Raw genomic sequence first — 21,698 nt, 5'->3', positions numbered from 1 at the left:
CTCGCACCGCCTCCTGTATCTCTTGAGCGGTGACTGCTGGAAACTCGATTTGCTGTGGGTACTGGAATGAGTCCGTGTCGGATAGATCGGCTGGCGGCGGTTTGGGGAAGAAGGCAATCCGGAATGCCTCTGCCTTTTGATCAACTGTTTCTGCGAGAGTTCCAGGCATTTGGGGATCCTGTATTTTCAGCGAAGGGGTGATACCCTTCTCGTAGGCCCCATCTCGGTTTCTTGCCCATTTAGCCAATCGCCACATACCCTGTGGGCCATCTTCAATGACCTGCTGGACTCGGCGCCGGTGCGCCCTTGACAAGGTTCTCTTGACGAGTCGTGTTTTTCTGTTGCGTGCTTCAGAGTAGCACATCCAGTCGTAGGGGTCTTGAGTTCTCGTATGTTTGCGACGGAGGCGACGAACCTCTTTGACCGCAACTTTACACTCGTCGTCAAAGTCGGGGTTCGACCACGCGGATGGTTTTGCCCATGGGGTTGATTCCTCGATTGCTGTTTGGATCGCTCCCATCAGCTCCTGGCATTTGGCTTCTATCCTTTGCGGATTTGCCCGGTATAGGCCTCCTGTCCGTAGACCTCCTTCGATCTTCTGGATGAGTTTCTGATCATCGGTTGCGTTCCAGTTTCTTCTCTTCTGTTGTACTGCAATGGGTGTAATAATATCAAGCACAGTCCTGATCGGGAAATGGTCGGATGCGTGTTCGATGTCATCCGCCCTCTCGCAATTGATAAGCCTGTTGACAAGGTTGGATGTGATGAAGGTGAGGTCAATCACCGACGACTGATCGTTTCGAGACCAGGTAGGTCTGCCTTGTTGGGTCGTCAACTCGAGTCCCCATTCATTGGCGATTTCTAGGAGTTGCTCGGCCTCCTGATCGAGCCTGGTCCCTGTTCCTCCCCATCTCGGGTGATGCGCGTTCATATCTCCAAGGATGATGTGTTCTCCATGAGGTCGTTTTGACAGCTCATTTCTCAGATGTCTAAGAGTATTGCTGCCCGGCCTATTGTATATGTTGTGTATGAAGAGATCTGTCCAGTCTCTGCCCTGATGAGCCTTTCTAAGTTTCAGTAACTGGTAGTCCTGTGAGACGAGTTGACACGACCAAGTGCTCGGGTCAAGCCTTTTAGACACAAACAGGCATACGCCCGGTTGGGAGAGATCCGAGGCTTGGACTTGATTGTCCTGGCCTTGGGTTGTTCCGTCGGCAGCTGCTTTTGGTGGGTAAATTAGCTGGAATGTTGCCGTCGCTGGTTGGCGTGTTGTGTGTTGCATTTCGTTCTTCCATGGCTCCTGCACCGCGACGACGTCCGCCGCGAGGACATTTCTGTCTCTGAGGAACGTTGCCATCACTGGCCACGATTTGTGTACGTTGTATTGAAGAATCTCAAACGATTTCATTGATGAGTTTGTTCGTCATCGCTTCGTTCGCTGGCCTCGTGCCATACTTCATCATTTGGGTCTTCGATTGTTGGTGCATCCGTCGTAAAAATCAGCGGAGATGATCCAATCGGTATCGCTTGCCGCTGCGTGTATTTCAGAATCACCAATTTGCGGTATTCGGGGCTCTCCGGGTCCAATTCTCCCTCGTCATCAGGCCCGGACGTGTTACTGGCCTCATTGACAGTGGTGACCTCGTTGATGAATTGGGTAAGTCGGTGTTCTAGGCTATCTTGCTGAGTGTCAGGTTGAGGGAAACTGGCCGGAGTGGGTTGAATGCTGAGCCATTCATTGTCGTCTGGTTGCTCGTCCATGGTGTCGTCCGGCTCGCCTGTGCGGCGCCTTTTCGAGGCCGCTTGGAGCCTTGTGGACCCTTGGCATGCCAGCGGTATCACTGTTGGTTTGGGATTCTTTGGCCTCGTTCTTGAGCCCTTTGGGCGACCAGGGCCTCTTTTGAGCTGAGTAGGCTGAGTCGGTTCAGTGACCTCCTCTGGTAATGTTTCTACTTCTATCGCTGCAGTCTCCACGTCGAGTACAGCATCCTGGGGGTTCCATGGGGGCTCTTCTCCCCGTTGCCCCTCCGGAGCGTGTATCGACGCTTCGAGTCCATTCGCAACCATGGGGTCTGCCCTAGTCGAAGGTGCTTCGTTGCCGGTGCTTGCCGTCACTTGGAGGTGCATAGGAACGCGGTGATATGCAGGGCAGTTGGCCAGCGCTTGTTTGGCTTCGTTCATCGCTGCAACCTTCACCGGACATTCCCGACTTGTAGGGCGATGCCCTTCGCCACAATTGGCGCACTTGACTGGTATCGCTTGCCCCTTCGTCGACGGACACTCCCAGGTCGGGTGTCCGTTGGCGCAGTGACCGCATTTGAAGAAGTTGGAACAGTGTGACTGGATATGCCCCGGCTTTTGGCATTTTCTGCATAGCTTTATCCGCCCCTCACGACAGAATCGTGATGCATTGTGAATTTGCTTCCCCCACACGATTCCCGAGATGATCGCGCGATTAGCCACGACTGGGCTGGTGAACTCGACCAGGATGGAGCCCTCCGCCCTCTCACCCGGACGGGTCATCCATCCTAGATACTGAATCTTGGCGCCTTCGCCCCAGTTGTTCTGCCTGAGCAGCTCAGCCGCAACGTCAACCATCGTCTCCGGGGTAACCTTCATCGACCTCACGGGAATATGGTACGCCACCACTCCCCATGACGGTTCTTGGACCACCGAGCCTGGTCCAAAGGCTCTCAGCCACGCAGCATGTTTGCGGAGGACCTCTGCCCCTGCCGCACTGTTGGCGATCATTGCCACATCCCCCGACGGCAATTTTCGAGCGGCGACAAAGAAAGCCTGTCCGGCCAGTACCCCTGAATTCTTCTGACGGGCATTTGATACCCTCTGTCGTTCAGCCCTCTCGACCAGATCTTTTGGTGTCAATCCACGGATTTGCTCGCGGTTCATTCCGACCTTGACGATGACCTCTCGGTCCTCGCGAAGTTCCATTTCCGGTACTCCTGGAGACGATGTGCCGCCGCTCCGGGTGATAGGAGCCGCAGCCGTAGCCAAGTCGCGCTGCCATTCTTTGGCCCGGAAGTTGCGCCACGCTGCCGCAGAGTTCGCCGCGGGGGTAGATAGTGCCGTCGATAATGTGTTCGTTGTCTTTTCAATGGTATTAATTCGCTGGTTCAGGCGTTCAGTACCGGCGTTGATCTTGGTCAGCGCCTCAAGCACCTTGGCCATCCCCTGACCGTCTCCCCGTTGGGCGTTTAGTGCGTACTGGCGGACGGCACGAATATATCCAGTGACGTACCGGTCCTCCGTGCCATTGTTCTCGATGTGGTTAAGCACCCGGCGGGCCCCTTCCGCGATGTCGTCCATGGATCGGGGCGGATCCGCGAGGGCCGTGGTTTTTGGTGTTCCTCTCCTGTCAGGGGGCAAAATCTGTGCGTTCGCACCCGTCCCAACCATCGCTGCCATCTCCCCTATGAAAAGGGTATCAGGCCGTAGCGCTTGAGGTTACGATTACGATGAACTAATTCACGAGGCCTTGGGACCTCTGATTGGTTAGATATTTCAAGAAAACGTTTTTGCCAAGAAAGAGTTGTCTCGCCGTAATGCCCAACTTCGTATTTAAACATAGTAGGTTGTCTAAAGTGACGGTCAGACCCTGAAGTGGGGCCCGAAGCACCCAAGGTCAAATACTCATGGAACACCACTGTAAGTGCTCTGGGTAGATCCTGAGGTAAATGGCCTCGGATGCTGACTGAGCACAAATTAGATACAAAAGTGGCCTCATCACCGGGATGCGCGAACTCGACATGTCTTATGCCTCCGAGAAGGGAGAATCTATCTAGTCGATCTCACTATCGACAGCGTCAAGAGCCGCCTGGACATCTTCCTTAGTGCCACCGTCGGGGATTTTGACAGTTGCAACGATTCCGTGTGTCCCTTTTTCGTGTTTTTGTCTCCACTGCTTCCAGGAAGTTGGGATCTTGTTACCCGAATTTACCTGAACCTGGAATCTGTGGAATTTCTTCCCGTTTTCCTCAATAGTGCCTGCGAAGTCGAAACGCACTCCTAGACTCTCGAGATCTGCCGCAGTCTTCGGGAAAGCGGTTTTGTGGAGGGCAACACTTGGTCGCACTAGCTTTTTGTAACCATTTGCATGTTGAAGGACGGCGTCCTTGATTTTGTTCCACTTGTTCGGCATGTGGTTGATGGTGCTGGTTGCCGTCAACAAGTGTTTTCTCACAGAACAGGGAAGAGTATCTACCTTGCGACTGAAGCTTTGTCTTGTTATTCACGATAGTAAATTGTTACAACAGCTCTGTTGAATAGAATTGACGAAATGTTGGCTAGTTCAAGTGGTCGCTGAGAAAAGCAGTTGGGAGGTAAGATTCACCACAGCTGTCGAGGGGCCAGCTTTTATAAACGTGAGAGAATCTTCCGAACTAAAACCTCTTTATGCAGCTGTCACATCACAAGTCAGCGGCCAGCTACAAAAGAAATCGGACTGAGGGGATTTAGTAGGGCGCTTAAGCTTAACAAATCAGATGCGTGCGCAGGTCTGAGGCCGCTGCTATTATGCAAGGCTCAACTGCCCCAAGGGCGACTTGCCTGGCAGCCCCCATCCAATCAAACTATACTGACGTGGCAGCAAGGGTTTTTTCGAGCCACATTGTTAGTTACATGCTGTTTCTGCACAGGCGTCCGCGAATCAAAACCATGCACATGCGGGTTTTGTTTTGAAGAGCGCCAATGCGCCATTTTCAACATAGACGTAAAGAATGGAGCTATGTGAGCGGACCAATAAGAGAACTTTACTGAGGAGCAGCTGAAATTCTATTTAAGATACGCCACCGCCCAACCCCTCTCTTATTCACTCCTACGTTCTCGTCCTCACTCTTACATATTCGTCTTCACCCTTACGTTACCCTCGCCATCTGTCCTACTTTAGTATTTTTTCCCCCTTCAATTCTCTTATCCACTCTGACTGCCTCGTGCAACTTCTTACTCACCCACCCCTCATATTTCCTATCAATTATAATGACGTCATCGGGACGACGGAAGACGGCTCGGCCGAAGATTGGAGTATTGCAGCTTCTCCAAAAGGAACTAAAGACTTTCGATGAAGAGAACCGACCTTTGCTCCATCATCAAGATGAGCGACTACAGTTATGCTTGGTTTTGCTTGAATGTCCTGTGTTGGCTGGGTTGTCCGAAGCACAACGCTTCGGAAGATTACGGGCGCGAAAGCTTTTATTTGACATTCTCCGACACTTGGGACAAGAGGTTTTCTTCCTCTTTGCTACAGCGATAAGTATCACGAGGTTGGCAAGAATCTCGGAGGAAACCGTGCTAGAAGTGCGTCAATGGTGGAAAACCATCCGCAAGTGCCCGAATGGTCTTATCATCAAGGCCAAGGAAGTCTGCAACGATGAATTCCAAAAAAAATATACAGCAGGTAAGGTTCAAGTCGCTCCTCAACGAAAAGATCACTAATACAAGTAGCAGATATGCCGAAGGATAACTCTTCCACGACTCAGCCTCCTCCCACGGTTGTCGATATTGGGTTCACGGAGCTTTTGAACTTTTTCCAAAAGTATGAACTTGGTTCGCCAAGGTTGAAACTGATGTGTCCCTTATTTGGATCGCCATTGCCATGGATCGATATAAACCTCGACTCCTCCTCAGAACGGACCGCACGCATTGAACTTTCTCTTAGAGCAAGTGAGGCGTTGGTCGAATACATTCGAGTCGCGCGGGATCTAACTGGCGTAACGGAAGTATCGAACTGAAGGACTTTGATAAAACCTGCAGGTTTCGCCAGGTTTGACGAGAATCAAGGCAATTCCAGGGTCCATCCCTGGCCCTGAAACCTCATTCAACACAGGGCTAGTGTCGACCCTAACGGCGCCCCATGCACCATCTTTCTTTAAAAGCAACGCGGGTATTGAAGGATCTATGCTTTCAAGGTTGACGCCGACTGTCCAATTTTTGTCGAGGGTAACATTTCTTTTCACCTGTTTATTACTTTAGTAGGAGGATTAAAACATGCAGGACATTTCCCACCTTCTCTTGGACCATCTTCCTAAGACTCTCATCGTCGTGAGGAGCGGCATCCAGTGTTATCACTTCACTTTTCTCAGCCATGACTTGGGAAGTCTTCAGAATTTGTCCAGAATAATCTTCGAGGAGCCACCTAACTGTGCTGCTATATTTTTGTGAATCGTTGGAGATTGATTTCACGAGTAGATTTCACTTTAACTGGGGGAACAGGGCCAGATTAATATTCCGGAAGCAGATGGGTGAAGGATGACGGGTTTTCGGTCGAACCTGAACAGCAACGCAGACTGTATACGTCCCCAGTTGGAAGGGGTATGAATGTAAAGTGGTGAGGGGCTTTTTTGGTGGGGTGTCGGCGGGGCTCGGTTGTTGCGACCTGACAAAGCCAGACCAGCCCGATCGGAAGGGAGCAATTCGGGCAGCATTACGTATCTAGCCAAGAGAGGGCTTCCACTATATGGCGTTGTATTGCGTGAGAGTGTGTTTCCGTTCAGAGGATTTGTGTTCTATATACATAGAGTGGACCTTTCAGTCAGGGACACGGTTAAAGGCTGATCACGTGCCGAATCGAATCACTGAACTCAGCCGTGCATGCTCAACGAATTGGGAATCTGTTCAAGGATTATCTAACGAACTAAGAATAAGTCAGAACGTATGCGGCCAAGCAAGCGTATTTTCTAATCTGAGTATAGATTTTTACGAGATGAATACTTGTGCCATAGAAAGGAAAAGACCAAAAAATAGCCACACGTTGCACGAACCAGTGTGGTGCAGACACGAGTTAACAAGAGCAGGTACGAGTGAATAAGTGCAAGCACGACTGAATAAGAGCAAGCACGACTGAATAAGAGAATGCACGAGCCAATACCCATAACCAGACATAGAAGGAGTTACATTAGCTGCGCACGGAATAACGGGTACAGCAAATCATGCACGCCTGTCGAGCTATTGATACCTAGGTTGGAAGGTGTCTAAACAATCGAACATGTTCGAGGCGTCCATCGTGTATCTCGCGGCACAATGTCATACCGCTGGACGCCATCGGCATGGACGAAAGGATACGAACATATAAGAAGAAGCAATTCCTCGGGCTCTCATCGACCTTTCTGCTCATCATCGGCATTCCAATCTCTTAGACAATTCATACCAGCTTCCCATACTGCACCGATATTTCTTAGCTGTTCAAATTGCACAACATGGCATTGAAGACTTCCTCTCCCTGTCACCAAGGGTTGACGCCCCCAGATAGCCCAACGAAGGGGACAACCGCGTCTCAGGCTATCGTGAAGGATCTTAAGCATCTCTTTGGTGTGTTCCTTGAAAACGTGCTCGACCTTGCCAACCAAGAACCTCCAAACGGTCCTGTCTCCCAGGACCAGTCCCCAGCAGCCCCCGATATGATTCGACTGAAGCAGTTGCTGGTGAAACTCACCAGCGATGAAGGTGCTTCAGTTGGACCCTTCGTGACAACTAATCCTGCTCAGTCTGGCCTTGCCAACAATGAACAGGAAGAGGTTGTAGAGGCGGCAGATGAAATCGATCTCTATCGTCCAATCTGTACTACTCCAGATGATTTCAAATCGTTTGAGAAATGGGCATCGGCATCCCAATTCAAAACAGTCGTGGAAACGTATGAGCTAGCCATCAGACCATTTCTTGTTCGGGAATTGCTGACACAGGTCCAGTTGGGACAAAGAGGCATGTAAATACAAGATAGCCGAGCCGACGAAGACCAGCACTGATCTGGACGACTATGCTGAGTATGCATTCGTTGTCCGTGAACGTGTCGGTACGTCAGACCCCTGCGTGACGGACCGAAACAATACTAATAGTATGATTAGAACGGAATTCCGAGGTGACGCCGTACATAGACATTAAATCGGCAGGCTTGCGCGACATCCTGCGTGTGGTTTTGCACGGCATCAAGGCCATCAGCCTGATGGAGGACAAGCCCTCGGTAATTGGCACTAAGTAGAATCTCGAAGAGAACGCTGACGTGGATTTAGATCGAGCAAAACGTCCTTTTCCATTTCCTCCCAGAGCTCGACAGATGTGCGGAGAACATGGACAACAGCTCGGACCATGACTCGGCACATGCGGAGCATCTCCGCCTGCTCATCGACCACCTCAAGCAGGCATATGCTTCTATCTCGCCGCGTCTCGAATCAATGTTGCAGCACGGTCATATTACTTATGACCTTCTTTGGGCGCTTTGCAAGCCCGGTTGCCATGTTTATACCACATGCATTGGCACAAAAGAGCCACGATGTGTCAGATTCGACGCGGGGGAAGAGATGACACAAAATGACGAGACGTGGTGGAATCTCGAGTGCCGATTCATCGATTATGACGGAGTCAAGTTCGGCGAGGCCGGAATATTTTTGCGTGTCGCAAAGTTCCGGGGTTCAAGGCCGATCGAGAGCCTTGAGGCCTTCCCTCTCCGCTACCATCCAAGGCACGAGGAAGTCCGGAAAGTCTTGGTCAAAAGAGGCCAAAAGTTTCGGGATTTGGCCGGCTCGCACATTCGGCACTGTAACGGCAGTGCGTTCTTTATGAACAAGGGGAAGGCGATCAAAGTCAACGTCAACAGTCGAGTGGCAGTGGACGCCGCATTCTTTCATGAAATGCAGCCAAACTACTCCCGACCGTCACTCCGCGACCGAGGGGTTAAGGAAAAGGATGGAATTGCAGTCATTGACATAGGTGCAATGTGCATGGAGGACCGTGAGCGGGAAAAGGAGAAAATGCGAGGAGACGGTGTGGATGCACAAAAGCTGAGCGAGGCTGATTTTTTGGTCGCCTGCCCAACAGTTTGCTGTTTCAGCTTCAAGGAGAAAATGTTCTGTATGTGACACTACTGACAATGCTTTAGTGTCCGGCTAATGTGATTTCAGTGGAGTGCGCAGTCAGTGCTCTTCGGGGCGTAGATTGGTCACCCGGATCGTTCGACTGCCTGCAGATCCCTTCACAGACCAAGACAATGCTCTTGTCATTGGCGAAAACACGCTTGGGTCTGATACCGACGGTACCGTTTGACGACGTTATTGGTGGAAAGGGCCAAGGACTGAACATCCTTCTGAAGTATGTCAGCAAAGCGTCTGTACTATATCAAGACGTCCAGTCTAACACATGCTAGTGGCCCACCGGGCGTCGGAAAGACGTTCACGGTTGAGGCCACCTCGGAATATTTCAAGCTCCCCCTCTATTCGGTATGAAATCTTCGTCGCGCAGATTGTGGCCTTACTAACTTTGCCAGATATCCGCAGGCGAACTTGTTGTTGACCACGGAGATTCTCATGCGCTTGAAGCACAGCTTGAAGTCATCTTCAAAATCGCGAAGCACTTTAATGCTATACTGCTCTTAGATGAAGCGGACGCGTTCATGGCAAGCCGCACAGCGCTCCATGACAACCACAATCGACTAGTAACCATATTCCTACGAAAGCTGGAATATTATCAAGGAGTTCTCTTCTTGACTTCGAATCGGGGTATCCAATTTGACGATGCAATCCTGAGCCGGATCCACTTGACCGTCGAGTATGAAAATTTGACGAGAGAGTTTCGCAGAGATCTCTGGTCAACGTTTCTGTCCAAGGCATGTACGATGCAAGGACCTGCCGTTGTTGAGGAACACGACCTCCGACGACTGGAGTCTTTAGCTCTAAATGGACGAGAGGTGGGTTCCAGAGCGCTGCTGTGCACTTCTCACTTGCTGACTAACATGAACTAGATCAAAAACATTGCAGCAATCGCACATGCTCTTGCTGAGGCGGATGGCAACCAAGTGAGCTATAAATTCTTGGAGTTAGCCTCGGAATCGAATAAGAAATTTTCGAAGGAGTTCGGTCGACAGGGGATGGTTGATGGGATGTATCTCTAGCACCGTACCTGGAAAAATCATGTGGATAATTCGTCGCTCAAGCCTGTCGAGCAATCGGGCTCTCTTTGCAAACATGCCTATTTAACTCACGATCTTAATAGAAAGGTCTCGAGGTCTTGTGGCGTAATGTCTTGCAATGTTTTCGGATAGACAGCTAGAAGCTTAAGGTTCTGCCATATCGCAAATTTTCCACTGTTTTCAAGCCAGGCACTTATTTCATTGCTCTGACACGAGCACGCCGTGTATTGCCAGACGTAGGTTCAAGGGCCCGAGGCCGCTTCAACCATTTCACATCCTCCAAGTCAATGACGACCAGACGGCCACTCAGGTCATCCCACAGCATATTACGCCACTCACTGTCGCAGTGGATAACTCCGCGCGACCGGAGCACAGCCAGAGCTTTGTCGCGCTCTCGGTCGAAGAAGCTAGAATTCCCATCATTGACGACATGTTGAAGCCGCGTTCCTGACCAGCTCAAGATCATCATCTGGGCCATTAATTCGCCGTGGTACCAATATGCAACGCGAGGCTTAAAGTCTCCAAGACAGACGGGAATGTGTTGTCCCTGCAAGCTCCTGAGATGGTGATAATTGTCCACTTCCGCTTGGAGGCGATGCTGCTTCTCCACAGTCGTGGCTTTAATGATCACAGTGTATCCGCGCGATAGGAGGGTGGCTTTCATGAGGTATCCTGTCCGACCACAGACATGCAGCTGTTCGAATCCAAGATCTCGATCTCGGGCAAGTTGACGATGAAGCTGGCGTCTGAACTCCTGCGGTCCCATGGAGTGTCTCTGACCACCGTGGAGTTTCCAGTTAGGGCATTTTTTATCCAGAGGTTCTCGGTTGACCATGCCGCGGATGCAGGCAATGGTGCAGTATGGTCGTGTAGAATGCCTGTCTTTTCGAGAAGTCTGTTTGTTGTCCCGGTCGGCTCGTGTCCTTTCGCTTCCCCTAGTTGATTGGCGGTTGTTGCCTCGGCCACGGCTCGATCGGATGCGCGATGCTGCCGCGGTAGATGGCGAGTGCGATTCTTGATCACTGCCGCTGCCTTCAGTCGACGAGTGCTTCGGTGTAGATGCGCCCGGTTGACAACGAGCGCCAGCACGAGAGCGTGTGTTGTGTATTTTCCGATCTCGTTTCCGCTCTCGTTTCCAGTGCGAGGGCCGATAATTAGAGGCCCGCGGGTCTTTACGGAGAGTTTCGGGAATTTCCCTCAACACGTCGAGATACTCGACCTTCCAGGTCGTTAGCTTGTCGTGTGCCGCATCGTGCCATTCTTGAGTCGGAGGTTCGACGGCCAGCGCTTGAAGGGTGAACGCAAGCACCTGACCGATGGCTGTCCGGTGGAGGCGCAATTCATCGTCCGCTTGCACATCTTGATTCGGGATACACAAGAAATATTGAACAACGGTAGGATCATCCTTTGGAATATGGAGGAAAACGAAAGCCTCTCCAGTGCAGATGTAGCCGTATCGAACTCCACTGTCGATCATGTACGAGAATATCTGAGTGACCACGGCGGCGACGAGGCGGGTGGCATAAAATTCAAATGTGTCACCTTCTTGGTCAATGACATCGCGAGCCAGATCAGTCTGGTGAAGACCCGCCACCAGTTCGGGAATTGTCACTTTGTGTGGCGCTTTGAACTCCACTGCATAAACTGGTATGTGTTGTTCATTAGCCACAAGGTGCACGCAGAACTGGTCGGCGCGCCGATTGCGTCTTCGTGCAGTCCCACTCCTCTTCTGTCTCTGCGCCGCTCCTCTCCCCCTTCCATGCCTAGGGTCCGCCGGCCGCCGGGGTGTACGCACGTCGTGAAGACTCATTCGCTCCAAGCTGTTCTCCAGCGAAGTCTCCGATGGGTTCGCGCGATCATAGAAGGTGACTCGGCCTTGGATTCCAAACTCCTGTCGAAGGGGTTCATCGTCTCGCAAAGCATTAATGACTTTTTCGACAAAGTTATCCACCGTGTCTCGCTCAAAATTCCGAAGAGACGCTTCCGAATAGATCGGCTTGTTCTGGATATTCGTAACGACATAATCGATTTGGGCATCAGAAGGGAATAGGGGGCGCGCGGTAAAGGCAGCGGTGCGGTCGAATTTCTCCCAGACTTGTTCCTGTAGCTGGGGGAAGTCAAGCCAAGGGACGATATGCTTGGGGTAGAGTCGGTTCACTGGGTCGGCCGCGTCGCCCTGCGTCGTGAGGGTCGCATCTGCCTCAACTTGGATCGCTTGGGACAGAGAATTGTGGCAGCGATCGAGGAGGTGAAATAGTGGATTGGGTTGCACTCGCCGTTCTGCCGCTTCTCGTGCTTGCCTCTCTTCCTCTTCACGGCGCTCAGCTTCTTCCTGGCGGCGCTCAGCCGCTTCTCGGAGCCTTTGTTGTTCTTCAACCTGACGTCGTAATTCGGCGATTGTTTCCTCCATCCCTTTCTAAAAGAAATATTCAGCAGATAACCGAACGAAACAAACTGAGTCAACAAAGTAGTGGGGGGCCAGCTGGCGCAGGGAATGTGCTGTCGCGGGAAGATGTTCGTCTGGTTGTTTATCAGCTTACTCATCTCTTGACCCAGTTGGTGCCTCAGGCATCAATGCACGTTGCACTTCGGTTGGTTTCAGGCATTGTCTCCAAGACATGCGCCGGACTCGATGGTATCTGGATTTGCCACGTCAGTACAAGATAAATTCGGTCCTCCTTCCGATCCTCAAAGTACAGTCACCGTAGCGAGACGACTATTTCAATTTGTAGCACTCGCGAGGCCCACTTCCTCCAATAAAAGCCATTTGATTCGAAGCATAACTGCGTTGTATGATCTCGCTGTGAGGAATGCTAGTAGTCAGCAAAAGCTCTTTCCAAATAACTAGTTAGAGAGAATAGGCTTACCTCTCTCGTTGTCCGTCTGTTTTGCGTAACACCCTATTGTATGCTCCAGTTTTGGGGTTAGACATCATGCAGTTATTACCCAACGGAATTGACAAGACGTACCTGCCCTATCCCTTGTCAGGAACGGGCTTGCTTGCTTAATGCTGATGGTCCTGGTTGAGCTGTCAGTCCAGGATACACATCGATCTGTTCGGGGAGGATTGGCTCTTAAATATTGCGTAAGATGCCTAGTGGAGGAGAGGTCTTACAGTTCAGAACCGCGAACTCCAAACCGCCGACACTCCCACTTTTGCTTAACTCTCCAGGCTAACTGAGGATCCAGTACGTAAATGGGGAATTGTAACCAAACTGCTATTCAAAACCGCGAACTGCGAACTGCGAAGCCCTTGAGATGCAAGCAATCGTTGCCATACCGTAAATCCAGCCAAGCACAGCCTGAGTGTAGAGCGACGCTGGTGTCCCAGGTCTGGAACGTTGCCTGCAGCTCTAAGTGAGCCTCTATTTTGTGTAGAGACTCATTGACCTAATGGTCTACCAATGGAGCCAAGGGTCGGCAAAGGACATCGTTATGGTATTCAGGTAGAATTGGCAACGGACAACCCTATGATTACAGTACGTCCCGAAACTGGTGCGACCACCTACACTCTTCGATTGATTCTCTAGGCTCCAACGCTAAGAGACACACTAGTCTATATTGGACGTTTTTCCGGTGTATTGCTTCTTACTGTAGGTTAGTTAGTAAAACCAGCTCCAAGATAAGAAAGAAACAGGAGAAAAGAGAAAAGGTCAGATCAGATCAGCAGTTGAAAGTAATCTCAGGAGGACGCCTATACTGCAGCTCCCAGTCAAGACAATTGCGCATAAAAGCAGAGGCCACTATCTGAGCCCGATCATAGCGCACTTTCATCCAGCCCACATCTTCCAGCGTGCACCCCTGCACTGGCTCGAAATTATTCTCTTGCGGCGGACTGGTATAACTTCCTAATTCCTCTTCACTCAGGAATCGCGGCTCCCACCTGCCATTAACCAGAACCACAAAGCCGGTGTCATTATAACGCACGACATCCTCAGGTGAAATGTCCAGAACCGACTGCAACGCCTCCTCATCAACCATGATACAGAATTTATACCGTGCCGTATTTGCCCACTGGGCACGATCAAACGGAACGCCTTGCTCGGTTTCACACGTAGTACGCGCCCACTGGTTGAAATAATCACGCACAATAGATGGAGTCACGCCATCAAAACGCGTCTTGTCATCCATCACCGCAGGCACGAATGAATCGAGCATATCGAGGCCGTCGTAATACTCGAGCGTATCTCTCACATGATAGAGAAAGCGACGCATGAACTCCTTCCAGTCAGAGTCGCTCTTGTAAGTGCATCTGTAGATGACGAGGCCCCATGTCCGGAAGCCGTCGTCGAGCATGTTCTTCTCGATGACATCGGCTTCATTATGGTAGAAGGGGATGGATGGAGTACGTTTGGAGTCGAGCATCCTGGCTGGTGATGAAGACGATAGCGATATAGCAAGGAATTGAAGTATTTGCCTCTTCACGCATGCCCGTGGTGTGGTATTGTGAAGTGATGGGCGGTGGATGTTCGGGTTGAGCCGTCGCGTGGAGAATGTGACCGTTTTTGACAGGTTCCAATGAGAAATATGGCTTTTGAGGAGGCTTCTGGCACCCCGAGTCAAGAATGTCATGTTGACACTCCCGCAGTGGGTTTCACAGTTCAGGCAAACCAGTGGGGTTGGAGATACACGAACGGGGGGAGAGCAGGAATTCAGAACACAGCCCGCGTCAGGTCGAAAGCTCTCGTCACGTGGCTCCACGATCGTCTTCCTACCCTGGGGTGTTTTGAGGCCCTTAAAGATATAGAAACAGTGTCTCCTGGCCTGAGTGGTTAGGTTACGTTGACTTGAAGGTGAACTGCGAAATGCAAAGTGTTACGAGACAAGCCGTCAGCAACCTACAGGGGATGACAACAGCCAACCAAACCCTCAGAAAAGACGAAACCTACAGGAATCACATACAACCAATCATATCACCAATTGATAAGTTCCCAGGAGCAAGACAAGAGCGTGTAAAAACGACACCTCATGCATGAGACTGTGATCGATCCCTGATCGTTCAGGCGAACGTGATCTTGGGATCCACCCGACAGAGGAAATCCAGTACATAGATGCCTTCTAGGTACCCGATGTCCTCTGCCGTGAGGACACGCTGTCCTTGATCACCCTGATTGATCACTGAGCAGTCCCTGTGTAATTTAATTGTTCTTGAACATGCTTGTGACGGTTCATGGATGCTTGGGTTTACCACTACGCCATCTGGCCAAAAAGGCACAATGTTTGGTCGGCGACCAAACACCCAAGCTACTATATATGCTCGATCTCTGACATGTGCATGTTTTGTTCCTGGGAACTTATCAGTTAGTGCTTTGATTGGTCACACGTGATTCCTGTAAGTTACATGTTGTGGTTTTTTTGGGGGTTTGCTTGGTTGTTGTCAATCCCCGCAGGTTGCTGGCGGCCTGCCTCATAATACTTGTTTGGGCTATCGAAAGCCACACTAGACTTATATTGCTTTAAACATTTCTAAATGGCGAGACTTGCGACCAGAAGTCATTGAAATCTATTGGACCAAATTTAAGCATGTCCTTTGCCTGAAGGTCACTTGGTTTGGGCCGGAAGCGTGGGGGATTTCATGAACTATTGAATATTGTCCAAGGAACAAGGATATGGTTCTAAACCGCCAACCAGCCTGCCACCAATGAAAGGCCAGTATTAAGCGGTAGGGCCGTTCGGGAAGGCCCCGATGCTAACGATGTTAGCGCTGAGGCGCCCCTCGAATTCTAGAGATTTTTGCGGCGTCTGACCGTCAGGTCTCTGCCCCTGGTCTTTGGCCCTGTCTGTGGGCCTGACCCTGTCTCTGATCCGTCTCTTATCCGTCTCTGATCCCGTCTTTGATCGCTTGTTGGTCCGATTTGGCCCCAGACTAGACATGCCTCAGATGTGGCGTCGTGCGCCAATCTGGGCTCGGCACAACATTAAGTACTTGGGCTGATATTTGTCTCATCTACAGAGTCCGTCGTTATTGTTGGCTCCACCCTGACTCTATTGCCGCTAATTGCTCTCTTTAATATCGGTCTTTCCTGCTGTTTCGTTATTTGTTTTCTTTGATTTTGTTTCGCCTTCTGGAAGGCTTTTCCTTCCCTACTATTAAGGTCTGGGGTCTTATTTTAATCGACTGAACTTGTTATACTTCTTACTGTTTATCTTCTATTGCATACTGGCTGGATCCTAGTATACCCATAAGAGGTGGCGAGAGGCACGACAACAGTCACGTCTCGCACCCAGCCCACCGAGACCATATCATTTCCCGTGTTGACCTATAGCGACGCCTTGCCCCGGAATGACCTTCGCGACCTTGACGATCAACCTTCAAAACGTCTAACCCGGGCTGGAATTATTGGACAATGGGACTTCCGACAGCCCTCTCCAGTAGAGGGGTGGTTTAGAAGACCACCGCCAGGCCCTGGTGCGAATTTCGACTTCCAAGTGACATCGCCACCGGATGAAGTCATTCCATCTAGCAACGGACCGACCGAGCAGTATATGATAGGAGTTGCACTGGGTAGCCCAGGCATGATCAACGAAGATGAACCTTTACCGCCGCCTCGGTTCGATACAGCAATCTTCGAGCCAGAGCGAATGACACAAAGCCCCCAGGCTTACAAACAGAGCAAGTGGAAGAAGATTGGGGGACTGTTCAAGGCAAAGAATGCACTTACATCGCCATCAAATCGACTACATGGAAGCTTGGCTCAGCAACCCGAGAACTCCAACAAGCCCAAGGAAAGGAATAATTCTTTGAAAGAGTGGCCGGCTTTTGAGGTAGACCCTAAGGCAACCATGGGCGGCGTTAATCAAAGCCCTCCACGTTCTCGGAAGTTTTCACTGAGCGTGAGCAAAGCGCCTCCAGAGGAACCACCCGTTCAAAGGCCCTTGCTGAGTGTCGACATCCCGGATATCCGAATGGAGCGATATAGTGTCATGTTCAGCGACGTTGTCAACAAGAACGAGAGACCTTCACTGCTGGCCAGAAGGGCAAAGACATTGGACAATCTCCGTGTCCCGGACGCAAATGTAGGGCTTATCCGAAATATGTCTTGATATAGAACTTACTGATATGATATAGGGATTTCTGAAAGCGCCTGCGCCACCTCCAATGCCACAACGCCGGGCAACGTCGCCCGCGAGATCTAGCTTCACCTTATTCCCAAGCTCACAGCCGTCCAAGGCGGCTCGGTTACTCGGCACGCAGAACTTCTCTCGCGGCCCAGGCCCTCTAATCAGGTCCAATACGTTGCCAGTCGAAAGTCCGTCTAAGGCATCGGCAAACCACTCTCGCAACAGCTCGAACATCAACAGCACATCTTTATTCGAATCACCTGTCATCCCGAGATTAAACGAGCGCTCGAGTTCAAATACCCCGCGATCACCTAGCAGCCTAGATAAACCTCTTCCCGCAATCAAGCATGAGCCACAGGCTTCCCACCAGCAGCGAATTGTTCAACCACCGAAGAACATTCTGTCGCCGCAGAAGTCTCGATCAAACTCGTTCGCAAAACAGCAAAACAGTACTCACCCTGTTCCTCCAAGGCAGGATCAACAGCCATGGAAGATTACACATCCACCAAGAAAAGACTCTCAACCGCAGACAGGTCAAAAGCCACCCCAGGTTGCCTCGCCACAGAAGCAAAGTACACATCACCGTGTCGACCACAGACCAGACAACCACAAACAAGACCACCCGGCCCGACCACGTCTCAGAGTCCAAACTGAAGCTCGACCACAACCCCCAGTCAAAGACAATACCACAAGCGGCACATCTAAGCCCACCATCAACACTAAATGCCACCCACCAAAAGATCGACCGAATCATGTCCCCAGCTTCAGCCTCTCCAGCGACGAGATTGGGCATTTCCGCAGCAGATTCCACGCGCTTGCCCTTTGCGGATGCCGATGGCGCCATTGAAATCAATGAAAATGAAGAGCCCGAGTCAGAGCAGGAACCACCTCGGGCAATTCCGCGAGTTGAGGTCTCGATTGCTCGCTCGATACTCGATATCGGGTTCTAGGGGAAAGCGCCAGATGCTTGTTCCTATCCGGGCCAAGGTTGAACATTTCGATCCTGATGAGAGGTTTGTGCAGAGCAGAGTCTTGACTGACCAAACATTTTGCCTTTTTGGCCAGAAGGCGTAGTGGTAAAACCCAAGCATTCATGAACCGTCACAAGTTCCCCGAAGCAAAGTATCTGTTCCTAGAAGCTTTAATCAGGACCTGGGAACGAATTTCCGGTTCCTGGGGCTCAAGTATGGGTTCCTGGGAGCACCCATACAGTTTGTCAGAGATCCAGCATATATAGTAGCTTGGGTGTTTGGTCGCTGACCAAACATTGTGCCTTTTTGGCCAGATGGCGTAGTGGTAAAACCCAAGCATCCATGAACCGTGTCAAGGATATACATGAAGCATACGGAACGGATGGAGATATGATCTGCGCGGGACCCACTTAGTGATATGGGTTCCCCTGAACGCGAGGAAGCTACCTTTCTTTTGCTTCCTCGCGCTACGTCTTGTATCTAGAGTCAACTATAGTTGTTCTTAATATTGATTGTTCATCGTGAAACACTATCCACCTCTATGTATACGTGAGACCCTCACACTTCCAGGAGCTCAAACATCTGCCCTGCGAGCCAAGGACCTATTGATTATTGCTACCCATATCACTACACAACCTCATGCATAACAAATTCTGGTAGCAGAGAATTACTATAAAGACTCAGATGAATTTCTAGTGGTATGTCTTTCAGTCGCCACCGCTGCCCTGATACCATCATTGCCTCTCATCCACGTACTACGTTCAAGATGTTAGACCCCCAATGGCTTTGGGATCCTTTGACTATTTGTCAGATGGCGCTTCTGGGAACAATTTCTGTAGTCTCCAGCTTCTCTGGTTTCATCAGCATTCCCACCTACTCGGCTCCCCCTGGAAAGGAGCATTTTAACTAGCTTGGGTACCTAAACCGAGTTAACAGGTCACTAGAAGCGTCTTTACTACCAAGGATACGTAGAAGCTCCCAGATTCAGGTATCTGGTCAGTGGAGGCTAGAGAAATACCAGGCTTCCAAGATCAGATCAGAAGGCTGTGGGATCGCGGTTCCAAACCGCCAAATACCGATGTCCAATCAGCCCTCCAGAAAACCACAAGCGCTGTGCGTTCGCAAACACCCCATTCCTCCAAAACCCCCTAATATGCGGTCGAGGGTCAATTCCTAACTTCAAGCATAATTTCAAGTTCGCAGTTCAGAATAACCACATTCGAAAAACTCGGTCCTGTCTCTTCTAATAGTCTTAACTCCTGAGGCCTTCGCGAATCCTCATTAGTCATCTACTGTATTTCGTCGCTTCATTGAAATGCTCAAGACATCAGCATCGAAAGGGGGGAACGCTGAAATGTAAGAGCATAAAAGAGGTTTTGTTTGCTACAATCTGCGACATGGGTTGTTTGAGATGATGGTACAATCCTCACTGGTTCAAGTTCAAAGAACTCAGGTTACCGCATAGATCATGCTTTATTGATCTGCTCTTCTCGTGGGCTGATTGGTTCTGATAATCAGATATGCAGTTGACTGCGGTTGCTCGGGAAAAAACCGCACCAACCTGCGATTATGGCGATTTGGGTTCAACCCATCACCCCCTGGTTTCTTAGAACAAAAATCCCCAAAATTCAAACAAACGATATTTAATGAATTAAGACATCTGGACTAAGGTAAAAGAGATGACGCGCTCTTGATCGCTCCTAAATTATCTTGGGAAAATCCTGAAGAGTAATGATAATAGATATGTATAATTCGATGGTCAATCTATATTTCCACTACCTGAACAATATGTTATCGACGACTCCTGCCACCACTGCCCACCGCGACATTTGGACAGTTTAAAGACTGATAAGGTGCAATCTCAAACTCACGTTATACTCGATACAACCAAGTTTCCTAGAATTTCCTTGCGATGATATATGAATATCACTGGGAATATTGTGTTGACCCTTGCAAACCGAAACAGTTGTAGATAACTACGGCACCGTAACATTTACTTGCCCAGGAATACCAGATTAGCCACGTTCATGATTGACATGAAAAGCCAAATCAAGACGGCGAGGATCGCTGTGTACCATGAGTTGGTCATCTTGATACGTTCGCGTTCGAGCTCGGCTCCCTCTCCAACTACCTGGTCCACCTCACTCTCGTCGTTCCTGCCCGCCATGCGCCAGCGCGTTCTGCCGGGGTGGACCGTCATATATATATCGCGACAGGTACAGTAGATGAGCGGCGCGGTAACAAACGGCAGTATGATGCTCAGCGCCACTTGCGACCCACGGCTCCCGCGATGATGATGCTCGGCGTGATGCTGATGCTGCGGGTCACGAGGCGGAGCAGCCACGGCTTGATTTTCCAGTTCAGTGCGCCCTCGCTAACCATCTGGCCGGCGACGGTGCAGACGATTCCCGCCGAGACTCCCGATAGCAGCAATGCCAGAGCGAATATCATACCTGCCGCGGGCGAGATAGAATTGGAGAGCAGATCGTGAATACCAAAGATGTCGGCGTCGAGGGCATCTGGGTTATTGTATAGCGAGGCACCGGCAACGATGAGAATGGCGGAGTTGACAAAGAGGGCGAATGTAAAGAGCGAAATAGCCAGCTCGAGAATCGAGACCGTGAGCGAGTGCTTAATTGCGCCCAAGGACGGGACGTAGTAGCCTTTGTCGATACCATCATCTAGAACCGAATACCTCGATGTAAGCTGACGAGGCAAGAGCCTACTTCGCTCATCATATTCGCGTAGGCGGGGTTGAACAATGCCCGACCCTAGGTAAAGACTGTGAGGCATGACTGTTGCGCCAAGAATTCCGCAGGCCTGGTAAATACTGGGAAAGCATTAGAGCGGGTATGAAGGCGATGGAGGAACTTAGAACTCACGCTTCCGATTCAATAAGAGATTTTGACGGAAGATAACCCTTGAAGACTTCACCGGGGGTAGTGACACGGATCAGAGACATCTGGACGCAAAAGCAAACGACCACGGCGAGAACCAAGGAAATGATGAACATTTCGAAGTACCGTAGGCCCTTCCTGGACCCATCTGGGCGGTAGAAGAGCAGGATTACCATTACGTCGATGATGGAAATGGCGCACCCCGCGACCAGCGGTACCTGAGGGATTAGAAGGTTTAATGCAATGGCAAATCCAATCACCTGGTCAGTCAGCACTTGTCGACACACAAGCCAATCGGGGAGTGAATCAGGGGCCTACCTCTGCTATATCCGTGGCAATGATGGCAGCCTCGGCAAACGCGTATAGGATGTAGTTGAGCCATCGCGGGAGAAACGCGCGACAGGCCTCGGCGAGGTTCAAGCCACTGACGGTGCCGAGCTTGATTGCTAGGCTCTGGAGAAAAATGGCAAATAGGTTGGAGAGGAGGACGATGAACAATAGGCGGAAGCGGTACGAGGCTCCTGCGGCGATGTCGGTCGAGTAATTGCCTGGATCAACTGGGTGCACGCATGTAAGTTAGGTGAAGGGGAAGGCTGCGGGATGCCAGCGTCCTGAACATACTGTAGGCAACCGAAATCATAAAGCCCGGCCCAATGAAGGAGCCAAAGATAGCGAGCATCTTCCTGACGCGCTGGGGCAGCGCGACGCGGGCGGCGTCAGCACCAGCCGAAGCTGGCGGACAACCCGGGGGTGGGCGGTTCCAGGTATTTGCAGACCGCCCTTAGGGGACTGGCCACGATCAATTGACCGCTGAGCCAGCCGGTAGGTGGCCTTGCCGTGACCGTCGTTTTCGGTAGG

General features: G+C 50.8%; 6 protein-coding genes across 6 annotated transcripts; 3 read left to right on the top strand and 3 right to left on the bottom strand.

The window, feature by feature from the left end:
- Window positions 1–3,796: 3,796 nt before the first annotated feature.
- On the bottom strand, window positions 3,797–4,156 carry N7446_012328 (uncharacterized protein; the record flags this gene model as incomplete). Its single annotated transcript, XM_058521070.1, has 1 exon — window positions 3,797–4,156. The coding sequence occupies one exon, from the start codon at window positions 4,154–4,156 to the stop codon at window positions 3,797–3,799; it is 360 nt and encodes a 119-aa protein (XP_058366436.1).
- An 836-nt stretch (window positions 4,157–4,992) lies between these two features.
- N7446_012327 (uncharacterized protein) lies at window positions 4,993–5,448 on the top strand (the record flags this gene model as incomplete). The annotated part of the gene is made up of 2 exons (XM_058521069.1): window positions 4,993–5,350; window positions 5,411–5,448. The coding sequence occupies 2 exons, from the start codon at window positions 4,993–4,995 to the stop codon at window positions 5,446–5,448; spliced, it is 396 nt and encodes a 131-aa protein (XP_058366435.1).
- A 1,760-nt stretch (window positions 5,449–7,208) lies between these two features.
- N7446_012326 (ATP-binding protein) lies at window positions 7,209–9,892 on the top strand (the record flags this gene model as incomplete). The annotated part of the gene is made up of 8 exons (XM_058521068.1): window positions 7,209–7,642; window positions 7,698–7,801; window positions 7,854–7,969; window positions 8,019–8,856; window positions 8,907–9,093; window positions 9,149–9,221; window positions 9,269–9,688; window positions 9,743–9,892. The coding sequence occupies 8 exons, from the start codon at window positions 7,209–7,211 to the stop codon at window positions 9,890–9,892; spliced, it is 2,322 nt and encodes a 773-aa protein (XP_058366434.1).
- A 211-nt stretch (window positions 9,893–10,103) lies between these two features.
- On the bottom strand, window positions 10,104–12,320 carry N7446_012325 (uncharacterized protein; the record flags this gene model as incomplete). Its single annotated transcript, XM_058521067.1, has 1 exon — window positions 10,104–12,320. The coding sequence occupies one exon, from the start codon at window positions 12,318–12,320 to the stop codon at window positions 10,104–10,106; it is 2,217 nt and encodes a 738-aa protein (XP_058366433.1).
- Window positions 12,321–13,573: 1,253 nt separating this feature from the next.
- Window positions 13,574–14,275, bottom strand: N7446_012324 (uncharacterized protein; the record flags this gene model as incomplete). Its single annotated transcript, XM_058521066.1, has 1 exon — window positions 13,574–14,275. One exon carries the CDS (start codon window positions 14,273–14,275, stop codon window positions 13,574–13,576), a length of 702 nt encoding a protein of 233 aa, XP_058366432.1.
- Window positions 14,276–15,782: 1,507 nt separating this feature from the next.
- N7446_012323 (uncharacterized protein) lies at window positions 15,783–17,922 on the top strand (the record flags this gene model as incomplete). The annotated part of the gene is given in 5 exon segments (XM_058521065.1): window positions 15,783–15,801; window positions 16,098–16,927; window positions 16,980–17,374; window positions 17,388–17,401; window positions 17,423–17,922. The coding sequence occupies 5 exon segments, from the start codon at window positions 15,783–15,785 to the stop codon at window positions 17,920–17,922; spliced, it is 1,758 nt and encodes a 585-aa protein (XP_058366431.1).
- Window positions 17,923–21,698: the final 3,776 nt, after the last annotated feature.

Source organism: Penicillium canescens, assembly GCF_028828765.1.
Source record: "Penicillium canescens strain IBT 15451 chromosome Unknown utg000010l_segment0_segment0, whole genome shotgun sequence".
NCBI lineage: Eukaryota > Fungi > Ascomycota > Eurotiomycetes > Eurotiales > Aspergillaceae > Penicillium > Penicillium canescens.
Note: the sequence above shows the minus strand (reverse complement) of the source record. Positions and strands in the feature narration are given on the sequence as shown.